This window comes from Rhinopithecus bieti, unplaced genomic scaffold (assembly GCF_001698545.2).
Source record: "Rhinopithecus bieti isolate Rb0 unplaced genomic scaffold, ASM169854v2 scaffold_26106, whole genome shotgun sequence".
Classification (NCBI taxonomy): domain Eukaryota; kingdom Metazoa; phylum Chordata; class Mammalia; order Primates; family Cercopithecidae; genus Rhinopithecus; species Rhinopithecus bieti.
In genome coordinates, this window is record NW_016811748.1 from 461,797 (window position 1) to 480,897 (window position 19,101).

Here is a 19,101-nt window from a genome sequence, read left to right on the forward strand (position 1 = left end):
TAAACGTGGTTATAAATAATTGTTTTGACTGGTGTATTAATAGTATATCTTCATAGGCCAGGAGCGGTGGCTCACGCCTGTAATCCCAGCACTTAGGGAGGCCAAGGCAGGTGGATCATGAGGTCAGGAGTTCAAGACCAGCCTGGCCAATATGGTGAAACCCCGTCTCTACTAAAAATACAAAACTTAGACGGGCATGGTGGTGTGTGCCTGTAGTCCCAGCTATTCGGTAGCCTGAGGCAGAAGAATCTCTTGAACCCAGGAGGCAGAGGTTGCAGTGAGCTGAGATCGCGCCACTGCCCTCCAGCCTGGGTGACAGAGCAAGACTCCATCTTAAAAAAAAAATATATATATATATATAGTATATCAGCATAAACACAGAAGAATTTGCAAATAGATCTCTATATTCACAATGTTATCCCAATCAAAATTCAAATTGGCACTTTTATACAATACACAAATTCAGAATTTGTGTATAAATTTATATGGGAGGATAAAATCTTCAAAGAACTGAATGAATTTTGAAATAAAGACTAAAGAGGGTATGTGATGGACATTGCCCATGGGCGATGTCAACATTTATTTCACCCTCTTGCTAGTCAGAGGCTAGAAAGCAGCAGCTACCTTCCCCAGACTCATCTGCAGTCAATTATCAGGCTGCAAATTAGGTATTGCCCAAGGTAACAGGCCTCTGACAAGCAGGGTCAGGGCACCAGGAGGCTCTCTGCATCCGTGTTCCAGAGGCCATTCTCCAGCCTTCTCCAACACCACATCTGTGATCCAAATGACGGACACACACCAAGGTGACTCCTTGGGAATGCCTTTACTTTCACTGAATGTCCTCTTCGTGTTGGTTGCTCCTAATGAATTTCAGCTCTTTACCATCTCTTTGTTGGGGCTCAGAAAATGATACTCCAAAATAAAAGCCTCAGAAGCAGCTCTCTTTCTCTTGCCCTCCTCTCTGTGGCAACTGTTTCCTATCCAGGGCTAGCCATAGAAATTAGAATCCCTCTTCCCCAAGGCGATTGACAGAAACCAGAACCTCTTTTCCCCAAAGCCAGCCATAAAATTAGTCAGATGACTCTAACTTTCCCTCTATCTTTCTGTGTAAGAACCGGCCATAAAGACATTATCTGACCTACTTTGTTTGACCGTAGGTCATAAGCCGCCATTCCAGAGAGTGTTCTGCCCCATATGCATAAGTAAGGAACCCACACAGAGAGGTCAAGAAGAATCTAAACAGACAGAACAAGACTTGCTGGGATTTTCCACTCTATTAGCATTAGGTCATATCCTTTTTGTCCAATCATATTTCTACATGGCTAGCCAAAATTTGTAGAACCTAAGCATAGAAATGGACAGTTTCCTTTGCATCTTTGCGTCTTCATTCTGAGGTTCCTGTGTCCCATAAAATGATGATCAATAAATTTGTATGACTTTTGTCCTATTAATCTGCCTTTTCTCAACTGATTTCAGAGAACCTTCAGGGAACAAAGGGGAAGTTTTCCTTTTGCCCCTACATCTTCTTTGGTATATTTTAAGAGCTTGTTGTCTATTTCTCTGTGTCATTCCTCGATACTCACTGAGCATAGACATTTCTTCCTAAAATACATGCCACACTGCGTTTTTCTCCAGCTTATAAATGTTCACTGCTTTACCACTTCCTATGTGCCTTTGAAGGCACTTCATTATCAGACCCCCAACTTCATTCTCAACTTCTTCTGCTACTGGAGTCATCTCTGAACAATATGCTCCAATTATTGACAGTCATACCGTGTACTTGAAACTCATACATTTTCACACGCTGTCCCTTCAGCTTGGACCATCTTTTCCTGCTTTGTAAGTCTGCCTAACATTTACAGCACAGTCCAAATGGCAATTCCTCAAACATGTCCTTCCTTCCTGCTATCCCAAATCAGAATTCCATTCCTTCCTTCCTTTTATTTCTACAGTGCACTGTTTGTGTTTCTACCTAGAACACATTAGCAACTGCCTTATCTTAAAAAGAAGACATTGTGGTGTAATGGAAATGACGGATGACTTGACATCATAAATTACATGTTACATTCATAATTTTATAGCAAAGGCAACCTTGACAAGTTTTAATTCTCTCTCAGTTTTAATTATCTGAGCCATGTAATGCCTGTTTTTTTAAAGCTGAGTCAGAGTCATTAAGTACGATGTTCTTTGAAGGGGCCTATCCATTTTTAAAATTTGCCTCCATATCCATTTTCCTTCCATGTTTAATTTTTTCTTGCGACCAAGACCATTGTCTTACCTAGGCTTTCCATAAATACTGGTTAACTTTAAAAGAAGGGAAGCATTTTTTCTTTAGGGTAAATAATTGAATTTACCTCTCAGCACAATTGTGTCATTTTTCCTCCATCTACTGCCCAGACTCATGTTCATCCTGAACTTTGATGGGCCCTCTCCATCCATGAACCATTAAGCTTTTTTTTTTCTTTTTTTTTTTGAGACAGTCTCGCTCTGTCACCCAGGTTGGAGTGCAGTGGCACCATCTCAGCTCGCTACAAGCTCTGCCTTCCAGGTTCACGCCATTCTCCTGCCTCAGCCACCCGAGTAGCTGGGACTATAGGCACCCGCCACCACGCCTAGCTAATTTTTCATATTTTTAGTAGAGACGGGGTTTCACCGTGTTAGCCAGGATGGTCTCAATCTCCCGACCTCCTGACCCACCCACCTCAGCCTCCCAAAGTGCTGGGATTACAGGCGTGAGCCACTGCACCCGGCCACCCTTAAACTCTTTAAGAAATAGGGATTTACTGAAAGACTAAATGAAGAAGTCAAGGGACAGCTGAGCTATTTAACCTGGTGAAAGGAGACAGCATGAACCATCAGGTGTGGGGAAGACAATCTGCTACCTCATAAAGACAGCTTCTCCGACCTATTTTGTTTGACCATAGGTCATAAGCCACCATTCCAGAGAGTGTTCTGCCCCATACCCATAAGTAAGGAACCTGCACAGAGAGGTCAAGAAGAATCTAAACAGACAGAACAAGACTTGCTGGGATTTTCCACTCAGTCTCTTAGCATTAGGTCATATCCTTTTTGTCCAGTCATGTTTCTACGTGGTGCCCACTGGAGCACAGGAGTGATATGATGAGAGTTTTGCCTTGGGTCTATCAATGTAGTCACATCATATGCAAGATTGTCTGGAAGGGGACTGGGAGAGTGGACAGAGGAGTGGGATGCTGTAGAGCCCATCATTTAAGATTAAGCAAGATGTAAGAACAATAATGCCTGTCATCTGTATATGTTCTATAAATTATGAACTATTGGAAGAGTGTAAGGCTAAACATTACCAAAAAAGGTGTGACTAAAGTCAGAAGCATTCAAATGCATATCCTGCATCCATAATTTGCAAGGACCTGACTGTTCATTCTCATACCAACCCACAAAGCTGATGGATGGAAAGTTAAGCTCTACACCCTCATGAAGAAAAAGAGGAGCAGAAAAATTCAAGTGACAATTGTGTAGGGTTGCCAGATGAATTACAAGATGCACTGCTAAATTTGAATTTCAGATAAACAATGAATAACTTTTTAATAAAGTACAACCCATGTTATAATGCCCAAAATATTATATGAGGCACATTCATACTAAAAAAAAAATGTTTTTCTGGAATTTAAATATGACTTAGCATCCAGTATTTTTGTTTTCTACATCTGGCAACCTATCATGGTTCCAGAGTAAGGCAAGAGAAGCAGTCAACGGGGCATCACTGTGTGCTCCTAGAGGATGCTGTCTCCAGGCTCAACGTTCTAGAGGCACAATGTACCTCACCATTACAAATGTGTATGTCCAGCCTCCTTATCTCTGTTCTCTTTCTCCCAAGAAAGGCAGCACCAAGAGTCAAGACTCACCTGAGTTTTCGCAGGAGATAATTTCCCATCTTTCCACAGTGACTCGGTTTCTCAGCTCCTGAGTTTCACTCCACTTGGGGAAGTTCTGACCAAAGCACCAAGAGGAAAATGCATGAGGCAGGAGGTTGCATCTGACCACGGGTTCGTGCTCTTGCCAACCACGAGCTGCCAGGGGCCTGCGCATGATAGAGAAGGCAGGAAGAGCTCGAAAGGGGAGGCGGAAAGGAAAGTGTGAGTGTGCGTGTGTGTGAGTGCCTGCATGCACACACACACACACTCATACACACACATGTGGACATACAGTGGGAAAAAATCAGGCTGAAACATGAGAGTGAATCTATCAAGGTTCACTTTGCTTTCAAGGAAATTCTGGTATCGCAAGACGAAACAAGGTAAGGACTTCCCTATTCCTCCGAAATGAGCATAATAATAAGATTACACAAGAATGGCAATAAGAGAGTTGCATTTTTGTTGGAATAGAAATGATTAATCTGGATTCATGATTTCTTAGGCAAACTGTTCATTATGGAGATCTGAGATCTCAAGATTCCAAATATGTTGTCCTCTTCCAAACATACAAACAGAAAGCCTCTTCTTAGGGAAAACAAAAAAAACAACATTAGAAATAAAATTTCTCTTTGTGGCTCTGGCAATTATAATCAGATCAAATGTCAATAGCCTTTCCTCAGAGGTCTGATACTTCCAAAGACAAGATGGGAAAGAAAAAGGGGGAAAAAAGGATGAGAATAGAAGGTTATCAAAATTATTTGGGGTAGGTTAAGAAGCCGTTGTTCTGGTTGTCAACTCAAAGACTAACATGACAATGGGGAAAATGCAGGGCCTGGAAGACCTGTTGCCAGCATCTGGTCCCCCACTTCCTCCCCTACGCTGCCCACCAGAGCCACAAAGCACAAGCTGGTTCTAGTGATAATTTCAAGGCCACAATATCAGCGGCAGGAGATTAGCTAACAGCTGACTCTGAGCCGTGGCTGTCAGGAGACTGAAATCGCTTATTCATGATGTCTCCTGCTGAAGGATTTACACCACAGGTGGTTGATTTTCTTCAGCTTCAGTACAAAATCTATTTGCTGAAATCAGAAACTATATGCTCACCTATTCCAACTCTTTTTTTATCCCAATGAGGAAATCAGGACTGAGGAAATTTAATTGACTGTTAACCAGCAGCAGAACTCAGGAGTCTGGAGTGCTTTATAATTATTTATAAGTTTTGTATTATTTATTTATCAATCATAAACATGAGAAAAATATATTACAAGCAGGAATGTCACACACCCCATTTCAGATTTATGATTTATCTAATTGGTATTTGACAACCTATGTACCAAAGCGCTGCTTCCCAAACTTTCTCATGTAAGCAAATCACCTGAGGATCCCGTTAAAATGCAGATTCTGACTCTTCCAAACTGGGATCAGTATTCTGCCTTTCTAACCAGTTCCCAGGTGATGCCACCCCAGCCAGTCCATGGACCAGTAAAGGCACTAGGAAGCGTGTTCCACCGCTGCTGGTCCTTGCCCAGAAACACGGGCATCACTGAGAACTTAGAAACGCAAATTCTCAAGCTCCAAACCTGCTGACTCAGAAACTCTCGGGGTGGAGTCCTCCTGTTTCCTACTAAAATGTGAGAGTTACTGAAATAAACCTTTGTTTCTCTTATCTGATTACTCACAAATAAGCGCATTAATCCTCAAATGCTCAATCAAGTAGGTCCATGTGAGTTTTTAGGCACCGAATGACAGAAATGTGGTAACACAAAAGGTTTCCATTTTTTCAGCACTAACTCCCATTCTGTCCCATCCTAGGATAAATTGGTCTGGTAAACAAATCTCCTGGAACTCACGTTCTCCATCTGTAGAATGGATAGGAGCTACGTGAAAGGGAGTCTTAGTAAGCCATAGCTATTCTGCTTATTATTATGGCCATGGCTGCTGTTTGAGAACAAAGACATGCACAATATTCAGCTTGATTTAGATTCTCAGTGCCATGTATAAAATTAAGTACAAATAAGAAAAATAAATAACCCAGAATCCTACTACCCTCAACTACCTTCTTGTGCCTTTTTGTTTGTTTTGTTTTGAGACAGGGTCTTGTTCTGCTGCCCAGGCTGGAGTACAGTGGCATGATCAGGGCTCAGATGCAGCCTGTACCTCCCAGACTCAAGCGATCCTCCCTTCTCATCCAGCAAGTAGCTGGGAGTACAGGCGTGTGCATCACACTAGGCTAATCTTTTTATTTATTTATTTATTTTATTTTAGCAGAGGCAAGGCCTTTTATGTTGTCCAGGCTGGTCTCAAACCCCTGAGCTGAAGCGATCCTCCTGCCTTCATCTCCCAAAGTGCTGGGATTACAGGCTTGAGCCACCACATCCAGCCCCCTTGTGAATTCTGATGCACACATTTATCATCTTTGCTTTGTGAAAACAAACATGCACCCGCTGATTTAAAAATTTCCAAAAATAGGATCATCCTTTGCACATAAGTGTTTTCATGCCATTAAATACAGTTTTAAAGACCATTTTTGGCCGGGCGCCATGGCTCACGCCTGTTATCCCAGCACTTTGGGAGGCTGAGGCAGGTGCATCATGAGGTCAGGAGATCGAGACCATCCTTGCTAACATGGTGAAACCCCATCTCTACTAAAAACACAAAAAGTTAGCCAGGTGTGGTGGCAGGCGCCTGTAGTCCCAGCTACTAGGGAGGCTGAGGCAGGAGAATTGTTTGAACCTGAGAGGCGGAGCTTGCAGTAAGCAGAGATCATGCTACTGTACTCCAGCCTGGACGACAGAGCAAGACTCAGTCTCAAAAAAAAAAAAAAAAAAAAAATACTAATCCATAGCATCATGTTCCAGAAAATGGATTCAGGACAGTGAAGGATCTGGTTTGGGTGATTCGTATTGAGCTTGTGATGATGGTCATGAGACTGTGATTTCTCAGGATGAATGTGATTGAAAAGGTTCTCAGTGGGAAAGATGCAACATTTACTACAGGATACAAAATCCCTGTATATCTTCCCGGACAACAGATCAGCATTTTTACTTTAAGTCTCAGTTAAGTCAATGAGAACCTCACCTTTTCGGCAAAGCAATTTCGGAATTTGTTGCATTATAAGAATGTTTTTGGCTGGGCGTGGTGGCTCAAGCCTGTAATCCTCAGCACTTTGGGAGGCTGAGGCGGGTGGATGACGAAGTCAGGAGTTCAAGACTAGCCTGACCAACATGGTGAAACCCCGCCTCAACTGCAAATACAAAAAATTACCCAGGCATGGTGGCGCATGCCTGTAATCCCAGGAGGCAGAGGTTGCGGTGAGCTGAGATCGGACCACTGCACTCCAGCCCCAGGCAACAGTGTGAGACACTGTATTAAAAAAAAAAAAAGAGAGAGAGAAAGAGAGAAAGAGAGAGAGAGAGATGGAAACTATTCTAGGCAGAGGAACCGGCAAAGCTAAAAGCAGCATGGCAAATGAGAGCCTGGCATGTATGAGGAACAAGGAGGCCCATGAGGCTGCAGTCGAGGGAGGAATGGGAGAAGTGGTGGGAAGTGGGATCAGAGAGGTAATGTGTGTGGAGGGGGAAGGCACAGACAGTAGATACCTCATGGACTATGAAACAACATGGTGTATTTACAGAGTGAGGTAGGAAGTCAGTGAAGTATTTTCAAGTAAAATGGTTGTGATTTTAATACAAGTAATCTAGCTGAGACAGGGTGATTTGTTGTAAAAATGATTGTAATCTGGATATCTTTAAACGTAGAGTCAATAGGATTTGCTGACAGATTTGATGTGAGGAACAGAGGTTGTGGAAATGAGAGGGATCAATGTTTGAGGCCGAGGGCTCCCTTGATTAGGTCCAGACTTAACTTGCCTCACTGGCTTTAGTCGCTTGCTTTTAGCCGGTCACTTGCTTCTAGTTTATTTTAAGATTTACACAGCTAAAGGTCACATAGCTAAGCAACATATAATAAAACTTCCACCAGTTTCCTTATAGATAACATCTCTCACGTCTAGATCACTGTGGTAACAACTGCTTAAGTTCTTTTTCAGGAACTAGGGTCAACTCTTGTCTAGTTCAAGCTAGCTGAAACCACTGGCCCCCAACTGGACCTGCATGAATATCCAATGGGTGACCTTTGGATGTCACAGTGCCCAAAACTCCACCCTCAGATCATGTTAACGACACCATTTTGTGAACATGTGTGCTATGAAGAGCCATGAAGTTTGATGATATTTGAGCAGATTACTGATTACTGATTATCTCAGTATCTTTTTTCCTACCCCAATCACATTTTCCTATACCTGGGACCACCTCACTCCTCTATCCCATAAATATCCCTAAAATTCCATTTTCAGGGAGATTGATTTGAGACCTGTTCTCCTGCTTTCTCACTTGACTGCCTCATAAATAAACTCATTCTCTGCCGCAAAACTCATCGTTTCAGTGATTGGCATACTGTGCCATGGGCAGAACAGACCTGGTTTGGAACCACATGGACTCCAAGCTTCTGGACTAAGCAAATGGAAGAACAGAGTTGTCATTAACTGACAAGAGGAGCCTGCAGCTGGAGGAGGTCAGGTGTACAACAGGGTTCATTTTCTAAAGTGTTGCATTGGAGCTTCACATTAGCCATCTGTATTAGGCAGGTCAGGATATCAAAACAAAATACTACAAACTGGGTGGTGGCAAACAACAGAAATGTATTTTCTCACAGTTCTGGAGGTTGGAAGTCCAAGATCAAGATGCCCTCAGGGTTGGTTTCTGATGAGGCTTCTCTTCCAGATCATAGCCATCTGCCTGCTTGCTGTGTCCTCATCTGGCCTTTCCTCTGTGCATGTATGGAAAGGGAGAGAGTGGGGTAGGGAGGCAGGGAAGACAGCTAGTATTTCTTCCTCTTTTAATAAGGATTCCAATCTTATGGCATTAGGCTACCACTCTTATAAACACATTTACTCATAATTATCTCCTTAAGGGCCCTATCTCCAAATATAGTCACATTGGGGGTTATGGTTTCAGCATATGAATGGGTGTAGGGCACAATTCAGTTAATAACACCATCAAATGAAGCTGTAGTATAGGTAGATATATGAATCTGAAGTTTGGCATAGAGGTGCTGGCCAGGAATATAATTCAGAGAGTCTTCAGAATATGGTTCGTATTTGGACCCATTAAACTAGATACTAACTAACATATATCTATGGGTCTATGTCACTTGATTTTTGACAAGGGTGTCAATAGAGAAAGTTTAATCCTTTCAACACAACTGGATAGACACCTGCTAAAGAATGAAGTTGGACCCTACGTTACAGCATATACAAAAAAGTAATTCAAAACATATCAAAAGCCTAAATGAAAGAGCAAAAAATTATAAAGCCCTTAGAAGTAATTATAGAAGTACATTTTCATGACCTTGAAGTCTCACTGTTTTGTTAAACATGACATGAAAACCAAAAACAACAACAAAAAAATAGATAAATTACTTCATCAACATTAGAAACTTTTGTTCATCAAAAAGACATTATCAAAAGAGTTAAAAGACAATATACAGAATGAGAGGAAATATTTGCAAATCATATATTTCATAAGGGTGTAGTATTCAGAGTATATAAAGAACAGTTACAAAAAGACAAATAACCCAATCAAAAAATGGGCAAAAGACTTGAATAGAGATTTTTCCAAAGAAGACAAGTAAGTGGCCAAAAAGCACATTTAAAAATGCACAACATTATTAGCTGCTAGGGAAACACAAATCAAAACCACAGTGAGATGCCACTTTGCATCCACTACGATGGCCATAAAGGAAAAAAAAGATTGTAAAAAGTGGAAAATAACAAGTGCTGGTGATTATGTGGAGAAACTGGAACACAAATTGCTTGTAGAAATGTAAAGATGGTTTAGCTGCAGCAGAAAAGTTTGCTGGTTCCATAGTAAGTTGCTCATAGAATTTCCATAAGACCTAGCAATTCCACTCCCAGGTATACCCAATAGAATTAGAAACGGAGTTCAAACAAAAATTTGTAAGTGAATGTTCATAGCAGCTCTATTCACAATAGCCAAAAGGTAGAAACAACTCAAATGTTCATCAACAAACAAATCCAAATGTCTGTCAACAGATGAATAAACAAAAGGTGGTAGAGTCATAGAATGGAATATTATTCCTCTTTAAAAGAGAATGAAGTACTGATACATGTTACAACATAGATGAACCTTGAAAATATCATGTTGAAAGAAACAAGACACAATAACATGTATGATATAAGTCCATTTATATGTAATATCCAAAATAGGCAAATCCATACAGACAGAAAGCAGATTAGTGGTTGGCAGGGCTGGGGAGAGCTGGCAAATGAAGACTGACTGCTTGATGGCTACAGGTTTTCCATTTGAGGTGATGAAAAAGTTCTGACGCTTGATACAGGTGATGATACAGTCTTGTGAAAGAACTTAATTCCACTGACTTGCACACTTAAAATAGTTACAATGATAAATTTATGTTATCTGTATTTTACCAAAATAAAACTAAATTGGTAAATCTAACTTATTAAGAAAAACATTATCTCATCACTGAGGTATACACAAATAATAAAATCAATGGTTTTTTTTTTTTTTTAGCAAAAGAGTCTATAGTAACATGTATCAAAATTAACAGAATGAGCAAATATCTCAGACTATCCCCCCCATTACATGATAGAGAGACTTGATTCTTATGCTCCATAAGCAGTTTGGCAGTATACAAACCTAAAATAATATTCTAGTCATAAAAAAGAAACAATTCCATGTGTGTAATACAATGAAATTATAATTATCCAATAGGGAAAGAAATCCCAAAAGCTTTTTTCCCTCCACTTTTACTCCCCTGATATATACCATCACCCTCAGGCTCCCTTCTGAAGGCTCCAAGGTTACAATCAATGTCTTAGAATTATAAGGACTTTACGTAACACTTCACCCTTTGGGGTCTGCATATAATTTCTCATTCTGGAAACACCATGAGCCATTCTCACTCCTTTGATTATCAATTTTCTTACAAAATATTTTAAGTGCTTTCTTCTAGTTCAATCCCATTGTGATTTAAATACTTAATAATGTGTCCGTTAGACATGAATTTGAACAGAATCTAACACATCTGCTACCACCGACTTAGAGATTTCCACTATTTACGGGGCTTTAAAATCCCTTGGCTAATCTCCTATTTTTTCAGTGCCACATGCACTGAATTCATGAATGTTATCAGTCTTTTTAATAAAATATTGCCCATCTTACAACATTTCCGCCCTGCATAAATGGAGATGATGTTGCTAGTTCACCATTAGTAAGTGACATTTTGGATTTTGTCATTTGTTTGTTGGTTTTTTTTTTTAATGGTATTTAAGATAAACTGGGATCTCAGACTTTCTGATAATTCCAATTAAAATTAATAAGCACTGATCCATTTGAGTGATCTGATTTTCTCATGTGGCCTTTGATATTTTAGCAGGTTGCCTATGCTCTAGGATACAGTTTGTGACTGCCTAGTTAACTCAGACAAAATCTGAACGCAAGATGTTTCCTTAGCTTTCAGTATGCTATCTTTGTCTTAATGGCACAGTATTTGGGTTAGGGTTGCATTTTGAAAGGTAAGTTTTTAATTGTGACAATTTTGGTGAATCTCTGTGGGTAAGCCAACCTCTTCCTTTACTGAAAATACTATTTTTGCCCTATGAATCTGAATATCTTCGGTATAGCTCCAGTATGACTGAGCAGCTCTGGGGCTTTGGATAAGTTGCTAAACATTTCTAGAAGTAGATCAGATCACCACAAAGATCTCTTTTTCCTCAAAAATTCTACCAAACTATTACCTCATGAGTGACCTTGTGGTTCCTCTCTCAGCATCATTTATACATTTTCTGCATGTTATCAACTGTGAGTCAACAAAATTTTTATCTTTCCACAGATGGGACATAATACTTACACCCACGGGTCATAATGCAGTCGTCAGTTGAACCTGTTGTTTTTCAGCTCATCAGTGGTGACTCTATATACAGTACACCCACTTTGACTGTGTCATGACTTAGTTGTACCTAACTCTCCCAATCCCAGTTCATCTTTTCTCTCTCACATTCATATGATGAAAACACCCACGTTCTGACAGGTCTCAACTACCTCCCTGATTTGTTTGTTGTTTTGAGACAGGGTCTTGCTCTATTGCTCAGGCTGGAGTGCAGTGGCACAATCATGCCTCATTACTGCCTTGATCTCCTGGGCTGAAGCCATCCTCTGGCCTCAACATCCCAAGTAGCTGAGACTACAGACACACACAGCCACACTCAGTCATTTTATTTTATTTTTTTGTAAAGACACTCTCTCACTATGTTGCCCAAGCTGTTCTCAAACTCCTGAGCTCAAGTGATTACCCCCACTTCAACCTCCCAAAGTACTAGGAATACTGGCATGAGCCACCGCCCCCGGCTTGCCTCCCTGATCTGGAGGAGGTTGGAATTCTCCAGGATGCCTTCTCCCACATTATCAATGCTTCCCTGGCCTACCATACACAGGCCAGACGATTGTCTCAGTATTCTGATACAGTAAGTCCACATTGGGACAGCTTCCACATGTGAATTTTAACAAATGCCTGGAGTTTTCTGAGCCTTATTTCTATACATGCACAATGGAAAACCTACCTGTATTTTTAAAACTGAATGCACATGTCTGTTCATGTCTATTTTGTTTAATTGACTTCCAGTTACAGGGATAGATAAATTCTACTCTCTGGGATTTTAAGAAGGCTGACAGTTAAGTTCACAGCTGCTCTGTTCCCCAAATTTGGGTGAATCCTAACTATAATAAATCGATTCTTCTTTTTAAAATACAGGCTAGAATTAATGTTTTTGCAAAGAAGGACCCCAGAGGTCTTCAGGGACATCTGAAGCACACTGCAATTATCCAGTTTCTGACTTTATGCACTGCCCCTGCTAAATCGTGTTTGTTTTATTCCAACTGTACAAAAGCAGAGGATAGTCCAGACCCTTCTGCACGCCTCTGGCAGTTCCAAGAGCTCTTTTCTGACAACACCACTGAAAGTTTATGCTGAGTCCTTCCACTCTGCCTTCATATTACTCTAATCCTGCCTCTTCCACCCCACAGAACCTTTCTAGAAACCTGTTTCACGATGCATGTCCATGAATATTAAGGGACTACTGTGTATCAGACACTGGGTTAGACACTGGGGACCCAGAGGTAAACAATACAAAACTGTGGCTCCATGGAATTTATGATCTAGTGGAGTGAGACAGGTAGCAGACAAAAGAAATAAGAGTAGTTTATTTGTTATAAGATTATTGCCTTATATAAAAATAATTCAGGAAAGAGAAAGAAGGGAATTGTAAGGGCTTTCAATATTATATAATACAGTGAGGGAGGGCCTCAGTTAGAAGGTGACTTTTCAAAAATGACCTGAAGAAGGTGAGAAAGGGGGTGTGTGGATGTCTTGGGGAGAAAGCACTGTAAGTACAGCAAACTGCAGCTGCAAGCCTTGTACCAAGACAATGAGGGTGTTGAGCAGCAGACTGACATGATCATATGTCTTAATGTAATCCTCTGATTCCTTTTGTAGGAGTGAGGAAAATTTCACCTTTGTCCTCTGAAGTTTCATGGAAATCAACTGACAAAAGGCAGATTCATAGAAGAAAAGACATACACATTTATTTAATCATAGTTTTACATGACAGAGGAGCCTTTAGATGAGGATCCAAAGATACAGGAGAAACTTCTCATTTTTATGCTTAGGTTCAAAGACATTTGGACAGCCGTGTAGAAATACAATTGAACACAAAGGGCGTGATCTAATGCTGATGGACCGAGTGAAGAAGCCCAGCAAGACCCATCTGTGAGGTTCTTTTTGGCCTCTCTGAGCAGTGTTCCTTTTTTCTTGGTAAGGAGTAAGACCTGTCTGGAATGGAGGTCTTATGATCTACAATCCAGTAAGGTAGGTCAGATAATTTGTTTATGGCTGGTTTTAACATAGAAAGGTAGAGGCAAAGTTAGAGTAACATTTTTAGGTTTTATGACTGGCTTTGAATTCCTATGGCTAACCTCGGGTAAGAAAGAGGGGCCAGGGACAAAAAGGCAGGAGAAAGAGAAACTTTTGCTTCTGAGACCTTCATGTTTGGGGTATCATTTTCTGAGCCCCAACACTTTTTTGAGAGTACTTGGAAGGGGAGCAAAGGAGAAGCAGAGAGATGAGTTAGAATACTAGATGAAAATTCAGATGATAAATGATGGCAAGATGGGCCAGAGTGGTAGTAGCAGAGGTGGTGAGGAGGGATAAAAAACTGGACATACTTAATGACAGAAAAAAATTGCAGATGGTTGTTGAATTTGAGAGGGCACAATTTTAATGCCTGTACAGTGGTTCATCACATGAAAGACCACTCTCTACCTGACTAACCCTTTATTGTTAAACATTTAGGTTGCATGTAGATGTTGTTACTACAATATTTCAATTTTTAAAGAACAGTGCTAAGGATTTCGCATGAATGTCCATTTTCCCCAGACAGTGAACACCCCCCAGTCTTTTATTACACAGTCCAAGTTGGCTGTGAGGAAGGTAATGCAGTGCCATCCACAGAGCTGTTGAGTGGCTGCTTTTGAAAACAATGGGTATAAAATTTATTTTTAGCCAGTCATGGTAGTGCGTGCCTGTATTCTCACCTACTGAGGAAGTTGAGGTGGGAGGATTGCTTGATCCCAAGAGTCTGAGGTTAGCCTGGGCAAACAGTGAGACTGTGTCTCTAAAAAAGAATAAAACAAAATAAAATTTACTTTTAATGTTTGCTAACTAATGTAATTGCTTGTCTCATGCCCGGTATATGCCCTGTGCTCTTCCCACAGGTGGCCTTTTGCCCCACCCCCAGCATACAATGATGGAAATAGCCAATGTGAGTTCTCCAGAAGTTTTTGTCCTCCTGGGCTTCTCTGCACGACCCTCACTAGAAGCTGTCCTCTTCATAGTTGTCTTGGGTTTTTACATGGTATCGATCTTGGGCAATGGCATCATCATTCTGGTCTCCCGTATGGATGTGCACCTCCACACGCCTATGTACTTCTTTCTTGCCAACCTCTCCTTCCTGGACATCAGCTTCACCACGAGCATTGTCCCACAGTTTCTGGCCAACCTCTGGGGACCACAGAAAACCATAAGCTATGGAGGGTGTGTGGTCCAGTTCTGTATCTCCCATTGGCTGGGGGCAACCGAGTGTGTCCTGCTGGCCACCATGTCCTATGACCGCTACGCTGCCATCTGCAGGCCACTCCATTACATTGTCATTATGCATCCACAGCTTTGCCTTGGGCTAGCTTTGGCCTCCTGGCTGGGAGGTCTGACCACCAGCATGGTGGGCTCCACTCTCACCACGCTCCTACCACTGTGTGGGAACAATCGCATAGACCACTTCTTTTGTGAGATGCCCCTCATTATGCAACTGGCTTGTGTGGATATCAGCCTCAATGAGATGGAGATGTACCTGGCCAGCTTTGTCTTTGTTGTCTTCCCTCTGGGGCTCATCCTGGTCTCTTACGGCCATATTGCCCGGGCCCTGTTAAAGATCAGGTCAGCAGAAGGGCGGAGAAAGGCACTCAGCACCTGTTCTTCCCACGTGGCCGTGGTGTCTCTGTTTTATGGAAGCATCATCTTCATGTATCTCCAGCCAGCCAAAAGCACCTCCCATGAGCAGGGCAAGTTCATAGCTCTCTTCTACACCGTAGTCACTCCTGCGCTGAACCCATTTATTTACACCCTGAGGAACACAGAGGTGAAGAGCGCCCTCCGGCACACTGTGTTGGAGAACTGCTGTGGCTCTGCAGGCAAGCGGGCCCAAATTTAGAGACTCCAGTTCCTTCTGAGAAGGAAGATCAAGTTTACATAGAGCAAACTGACCTGGAGGGCGGGACACTTGGGATGTCGTTTTTCTTCCAATATTGTTTGAGCTCAAGGTAGATGGAAATCTGAAAGGAGTGTGCTCACACTATTTCCAGACCAAGAAAATACATTTATTGTTTGTTAATTATCGTAGTTTTGTTAAACTGTCGTTGGTGGTTTTTGCTATATATACACGTTGACTGTCATCTTGTTTTGTGAACTCCTTGCGTTGTTACACAGCTGTTCCTCAGTATCCGAATCGGGTGGATTCCAGGACGCTCCGTGGATAATAAACTTTGACAATGCTGAGAGTGCGCGGGGAGACCGGAGCCAACCTGTTCCCTGGCGCCCCTGGAGCCCTCCCAGCCCTCGGCTCTGCGACTGGGGTGAGCTGGTCCCAGGACAGGCCGCGGCCTCCGCCTTGCAGGCTCCGGAGCCCTCGCTGTGGCTCCCCGCCCGGCCCAGGCCTTCAGGCTGCGGCGAACCTCTTCCTACCCCACCTCGGGGACCTGATGACAGCGGCGGCCTCCCCCAGCCTTGGTCTCCCGGTCCAGCCCTACCGGCCCAGACCAAGATCACGCCGAGTTGCCGGGATTCAGCGCCTTCGGGTGGCGGCGGTAAGTGGGGAGGAAACATGGCGCCACCCAAATGCGCCCGGAAACCGTTAGGCTCTGGAGGGCGAGTAAGGCGATCCAGGGGCGCGGGCTCGGCTGCCCGTTTAGGCCACGGAGCCGGCAGGTCCACACTCTGGGCGACCTCTTTGTCGCAGTTAGGCGAGACCTACCTAGTCCTGACGGGTTATATTTCCAAGACATTTTCATATTCTATCCATTATTTTCTGTGCATTTTATTACTTCTGAATAGAGTTGACAACACTAAGCTTTTTTGAAATGTCTGTTCCTTCTAGATGTTCTTAAGTACCTGATATATGTTAAAATTAGAGGTAGTAAAATGACATATTTTGTAAATAACTTTTTGCTAAAATTCATAGGAAATGTTATTTTGTGGGGGGATGGCATGGTGTTTGTGGACTAGTTCAAGGAAGGAGGGGATAAGAGAGGTGCAGAGAGCTCTAAGCCAGTGTGCTAACAGTGAGGCAAGATTCACCATTGTTTCTTATGATTGTGCATTTTCTTTTACTTATCTGTGTATACAGTGTATCTAAAGGACAAACGAGTCCTAATTTACAACAGCTAGTCTTTCGAGATGTTAAAGAACTTCTGTCAATAGAGTAACCTATCAATAGAGTTCACCTCTCTCTATATATATATTTAGTTTTTAATATAAGGAACTATGACTCTCTATATTCTCTCATGAAAGTAGTCTACTTTGGTACTAGGATCTTCCAATTCACTGTATTAGTCAGGGTATTCCAGAGAAACAGAACCAAAAATGTGTAAAAGAGAATATATACACAAATACACACACACACACACACGGGAGAGAGAGAAAAAAAGAGTGAGAGAGATCAAGAGTTAAGAAATGGGCTCACATAATTTAGGGAACTGGCAAGTCTGAAATTTTCAGGGCAAGCCAGCAGGCTGTAAATTTTGACAGCGGTTGATGTTGCAACTTGAGTTCAAAGTCTGGAGGCAAAATTCCCTCTTTTTGGAAGCAGGTCAGTCTTTTCTCTTAAGGCTTTCAACTGCTCCGATGAGGCCCACTCACATTATAAAGGGTAATCTGCTTTACTAAAAGTCTGATTTAAATGTTAATTGCATCAAAACAAACAAAAACAAACAAACATAAACCCTTCACAGTAACACCTAGGCTGGTGTTTGAACAAAAAATGGGCACCATAGCCCAACCAAGTTGATACATCAAATTAACCATCACACCTAACCCAAACTTTCAGTGAAGTGAAGCAAAATTCTTCAGCTGGATTATTAGGCATCATGTACAAGACACTCTCATGTCTTCTTGGTTTCTGGACTCATGTATCAGGTTACGGTGGCTGCAGGTTTAGGGCATACACTGCACCGTGTAGGAAAGTAGTCCTTATTTACACAGTATTGTTTCTCAGCTTCAATAACTAAACCTTCAGCAGGCCATTCCATCATTCAATAAAGCCCATTCCATCATTCAGTCAAGCCCACTGCTTCTGAATATTGAGGTATGAAGTAAGAATCATGAATTCCAAGGGCGATTCTATTGCCACACCCCTTTGGCTGTGAAATATGTTTCCTGGTTACAGGTGATATTGCAGGGGATGCCATGGTGATGGTTAAGGCTTTGTTCATTATGTAAATGGTTGGGACATGGAAGACAAAACGGTCCCCAGAATATTATTCTGTCCCTATAAAGACTAACATTGATTATTCTATGCTCAAAAGAGTCCAAAGTAATCACTATGCTACTAGTCCAGCCAGACGCCTGGAAATAGTGCCAAATTACATGCTAACCTTGGTGAGAGAAATGTCATAATGCTGAGCCCATTCATAGTTGCCATCCCTGCTTCCATGTTCAATTTCTCATAGGCCCAGTGAGCAAGCCTGCTGGCAAAAGAGATTGACTGATTATCTACTAGATGAGTCATCATATCTACCATACTATCAAGATCCATCTCTGCAGTGGATGCCCTCTCCATGGGCATATATGTAACACAGATATCTTCATGATCTGTGCACTTTACAAGAAATTCTTCAATGTCCTCTTCTCCATATTTGCCTGCCATTAATTTTCCAGCCTTGTTCTTCACAAATCTCTCACCAAAATAACCTGTTATCCAATGCTCCTAAATCAGTGCATATCCAAACTTCTGTGCCCGTCTCCTTCTATAAAAATTAACAACCAGCTAAACTGCCTGTAGTTTGACCACTGGGAAGTTTCCCTTCCTCACCATCTTTCGGCACCACCTGGAGGGGTACTGTGGTATAATGCTATTTGCTTCTTTCTGTTGCTGGTGTATAATGCAGATTCATTTGTAAACTGGCCCATGCTTTTTCCTTAATAGTTGGCTAAACATGAAATATGAGTGAGATCATGCAGGATTTGTCCCTTTGTGTTTGGCTTATTTCACTTAACACAGTGTCTTCTAGGTTCATCCATGTTGTGAAGAGAGGATTTTGAATGCTCTCACTACAAAGAAATGACAAGTGTTTGAGGTAATGGATATGTTAATTACCTTGATTTGATCATTACATAAGTATACATGTATCAAAACATCATACTGTACCACATAAGTATGTACAATTGTTATTTGTGAATTAAAAACAAACTAAAATGAAATTTAAAAAATAATTATATAATTTTAGGGGCTTTGGGGTGGGGGAAGGGGAAGTAAAAAAGCAGACAGCAGGTAGTCTAGGAGTCA

General features: G+C 41.8%; 2 protein-coding genes across 5 annotated transcripts in view; one reads left to right on the forward strand and one right to left on the reverse strand.

Moving 5' to 3' along the window:
- Nucleotides 1-19,101, reverse strand: part of GCSAML (germinal center associated signaling and motility like) — a 70,164-nt gene that overhangs the window by 24,290 nt on the left and 26,773 nt on the right. The window contains exon 4 of one of the 3 annotated variants that reach the window (XM_017894997.1): nt 3,885-3,969. The exons of 1 other annotated variant lie outside the window; for it this stretch is intronic. In XM_017894997.1, the coding sequence (XP_017750486.1) occupies nt 3,885-3,913 (29 nt within the window). In that variant the 5' untranslated portion in view covers nt 3,914-3,969. Of the gene's footprint in view, nt 1-3,884; nt 4,091-19,101 lie in introns of those variants that run through there. One more of the 3 variants, XM_017894996.1, reaches the window with a different exon arrangement.
- Nucleotides 13,525-17,054, forward strand: OR2C3 (olfactory receptor family 2 subfamily C member 3). Of its 2 annotated transcripts, XM_017894987.1 has the most exons (2): nt 13,525-13,856; nt 14,762-17,054. In XM_017894987.1, the coding sequence occupies exon 2, from the start codon at nt 14,791-14,793 to the stop codon at nt 15,751-15,753; it is 963 nt and encodes a 320-aa protein (XP_017750476.1). In that variant the 5' UTR covers nt 13,525-13,856; nt 14,762-14,790; the 3' UTR covers nt 15,754-17,054. The 2 variants fall into 2 exon arrangements, with proteins under 2 accessions (XP_017750476.1, XP_017750475.1); XM_017894986.1 differs by lacking the exon at nt 13,525-13,856 and having other exon boundaries at nt 14,655-15,757.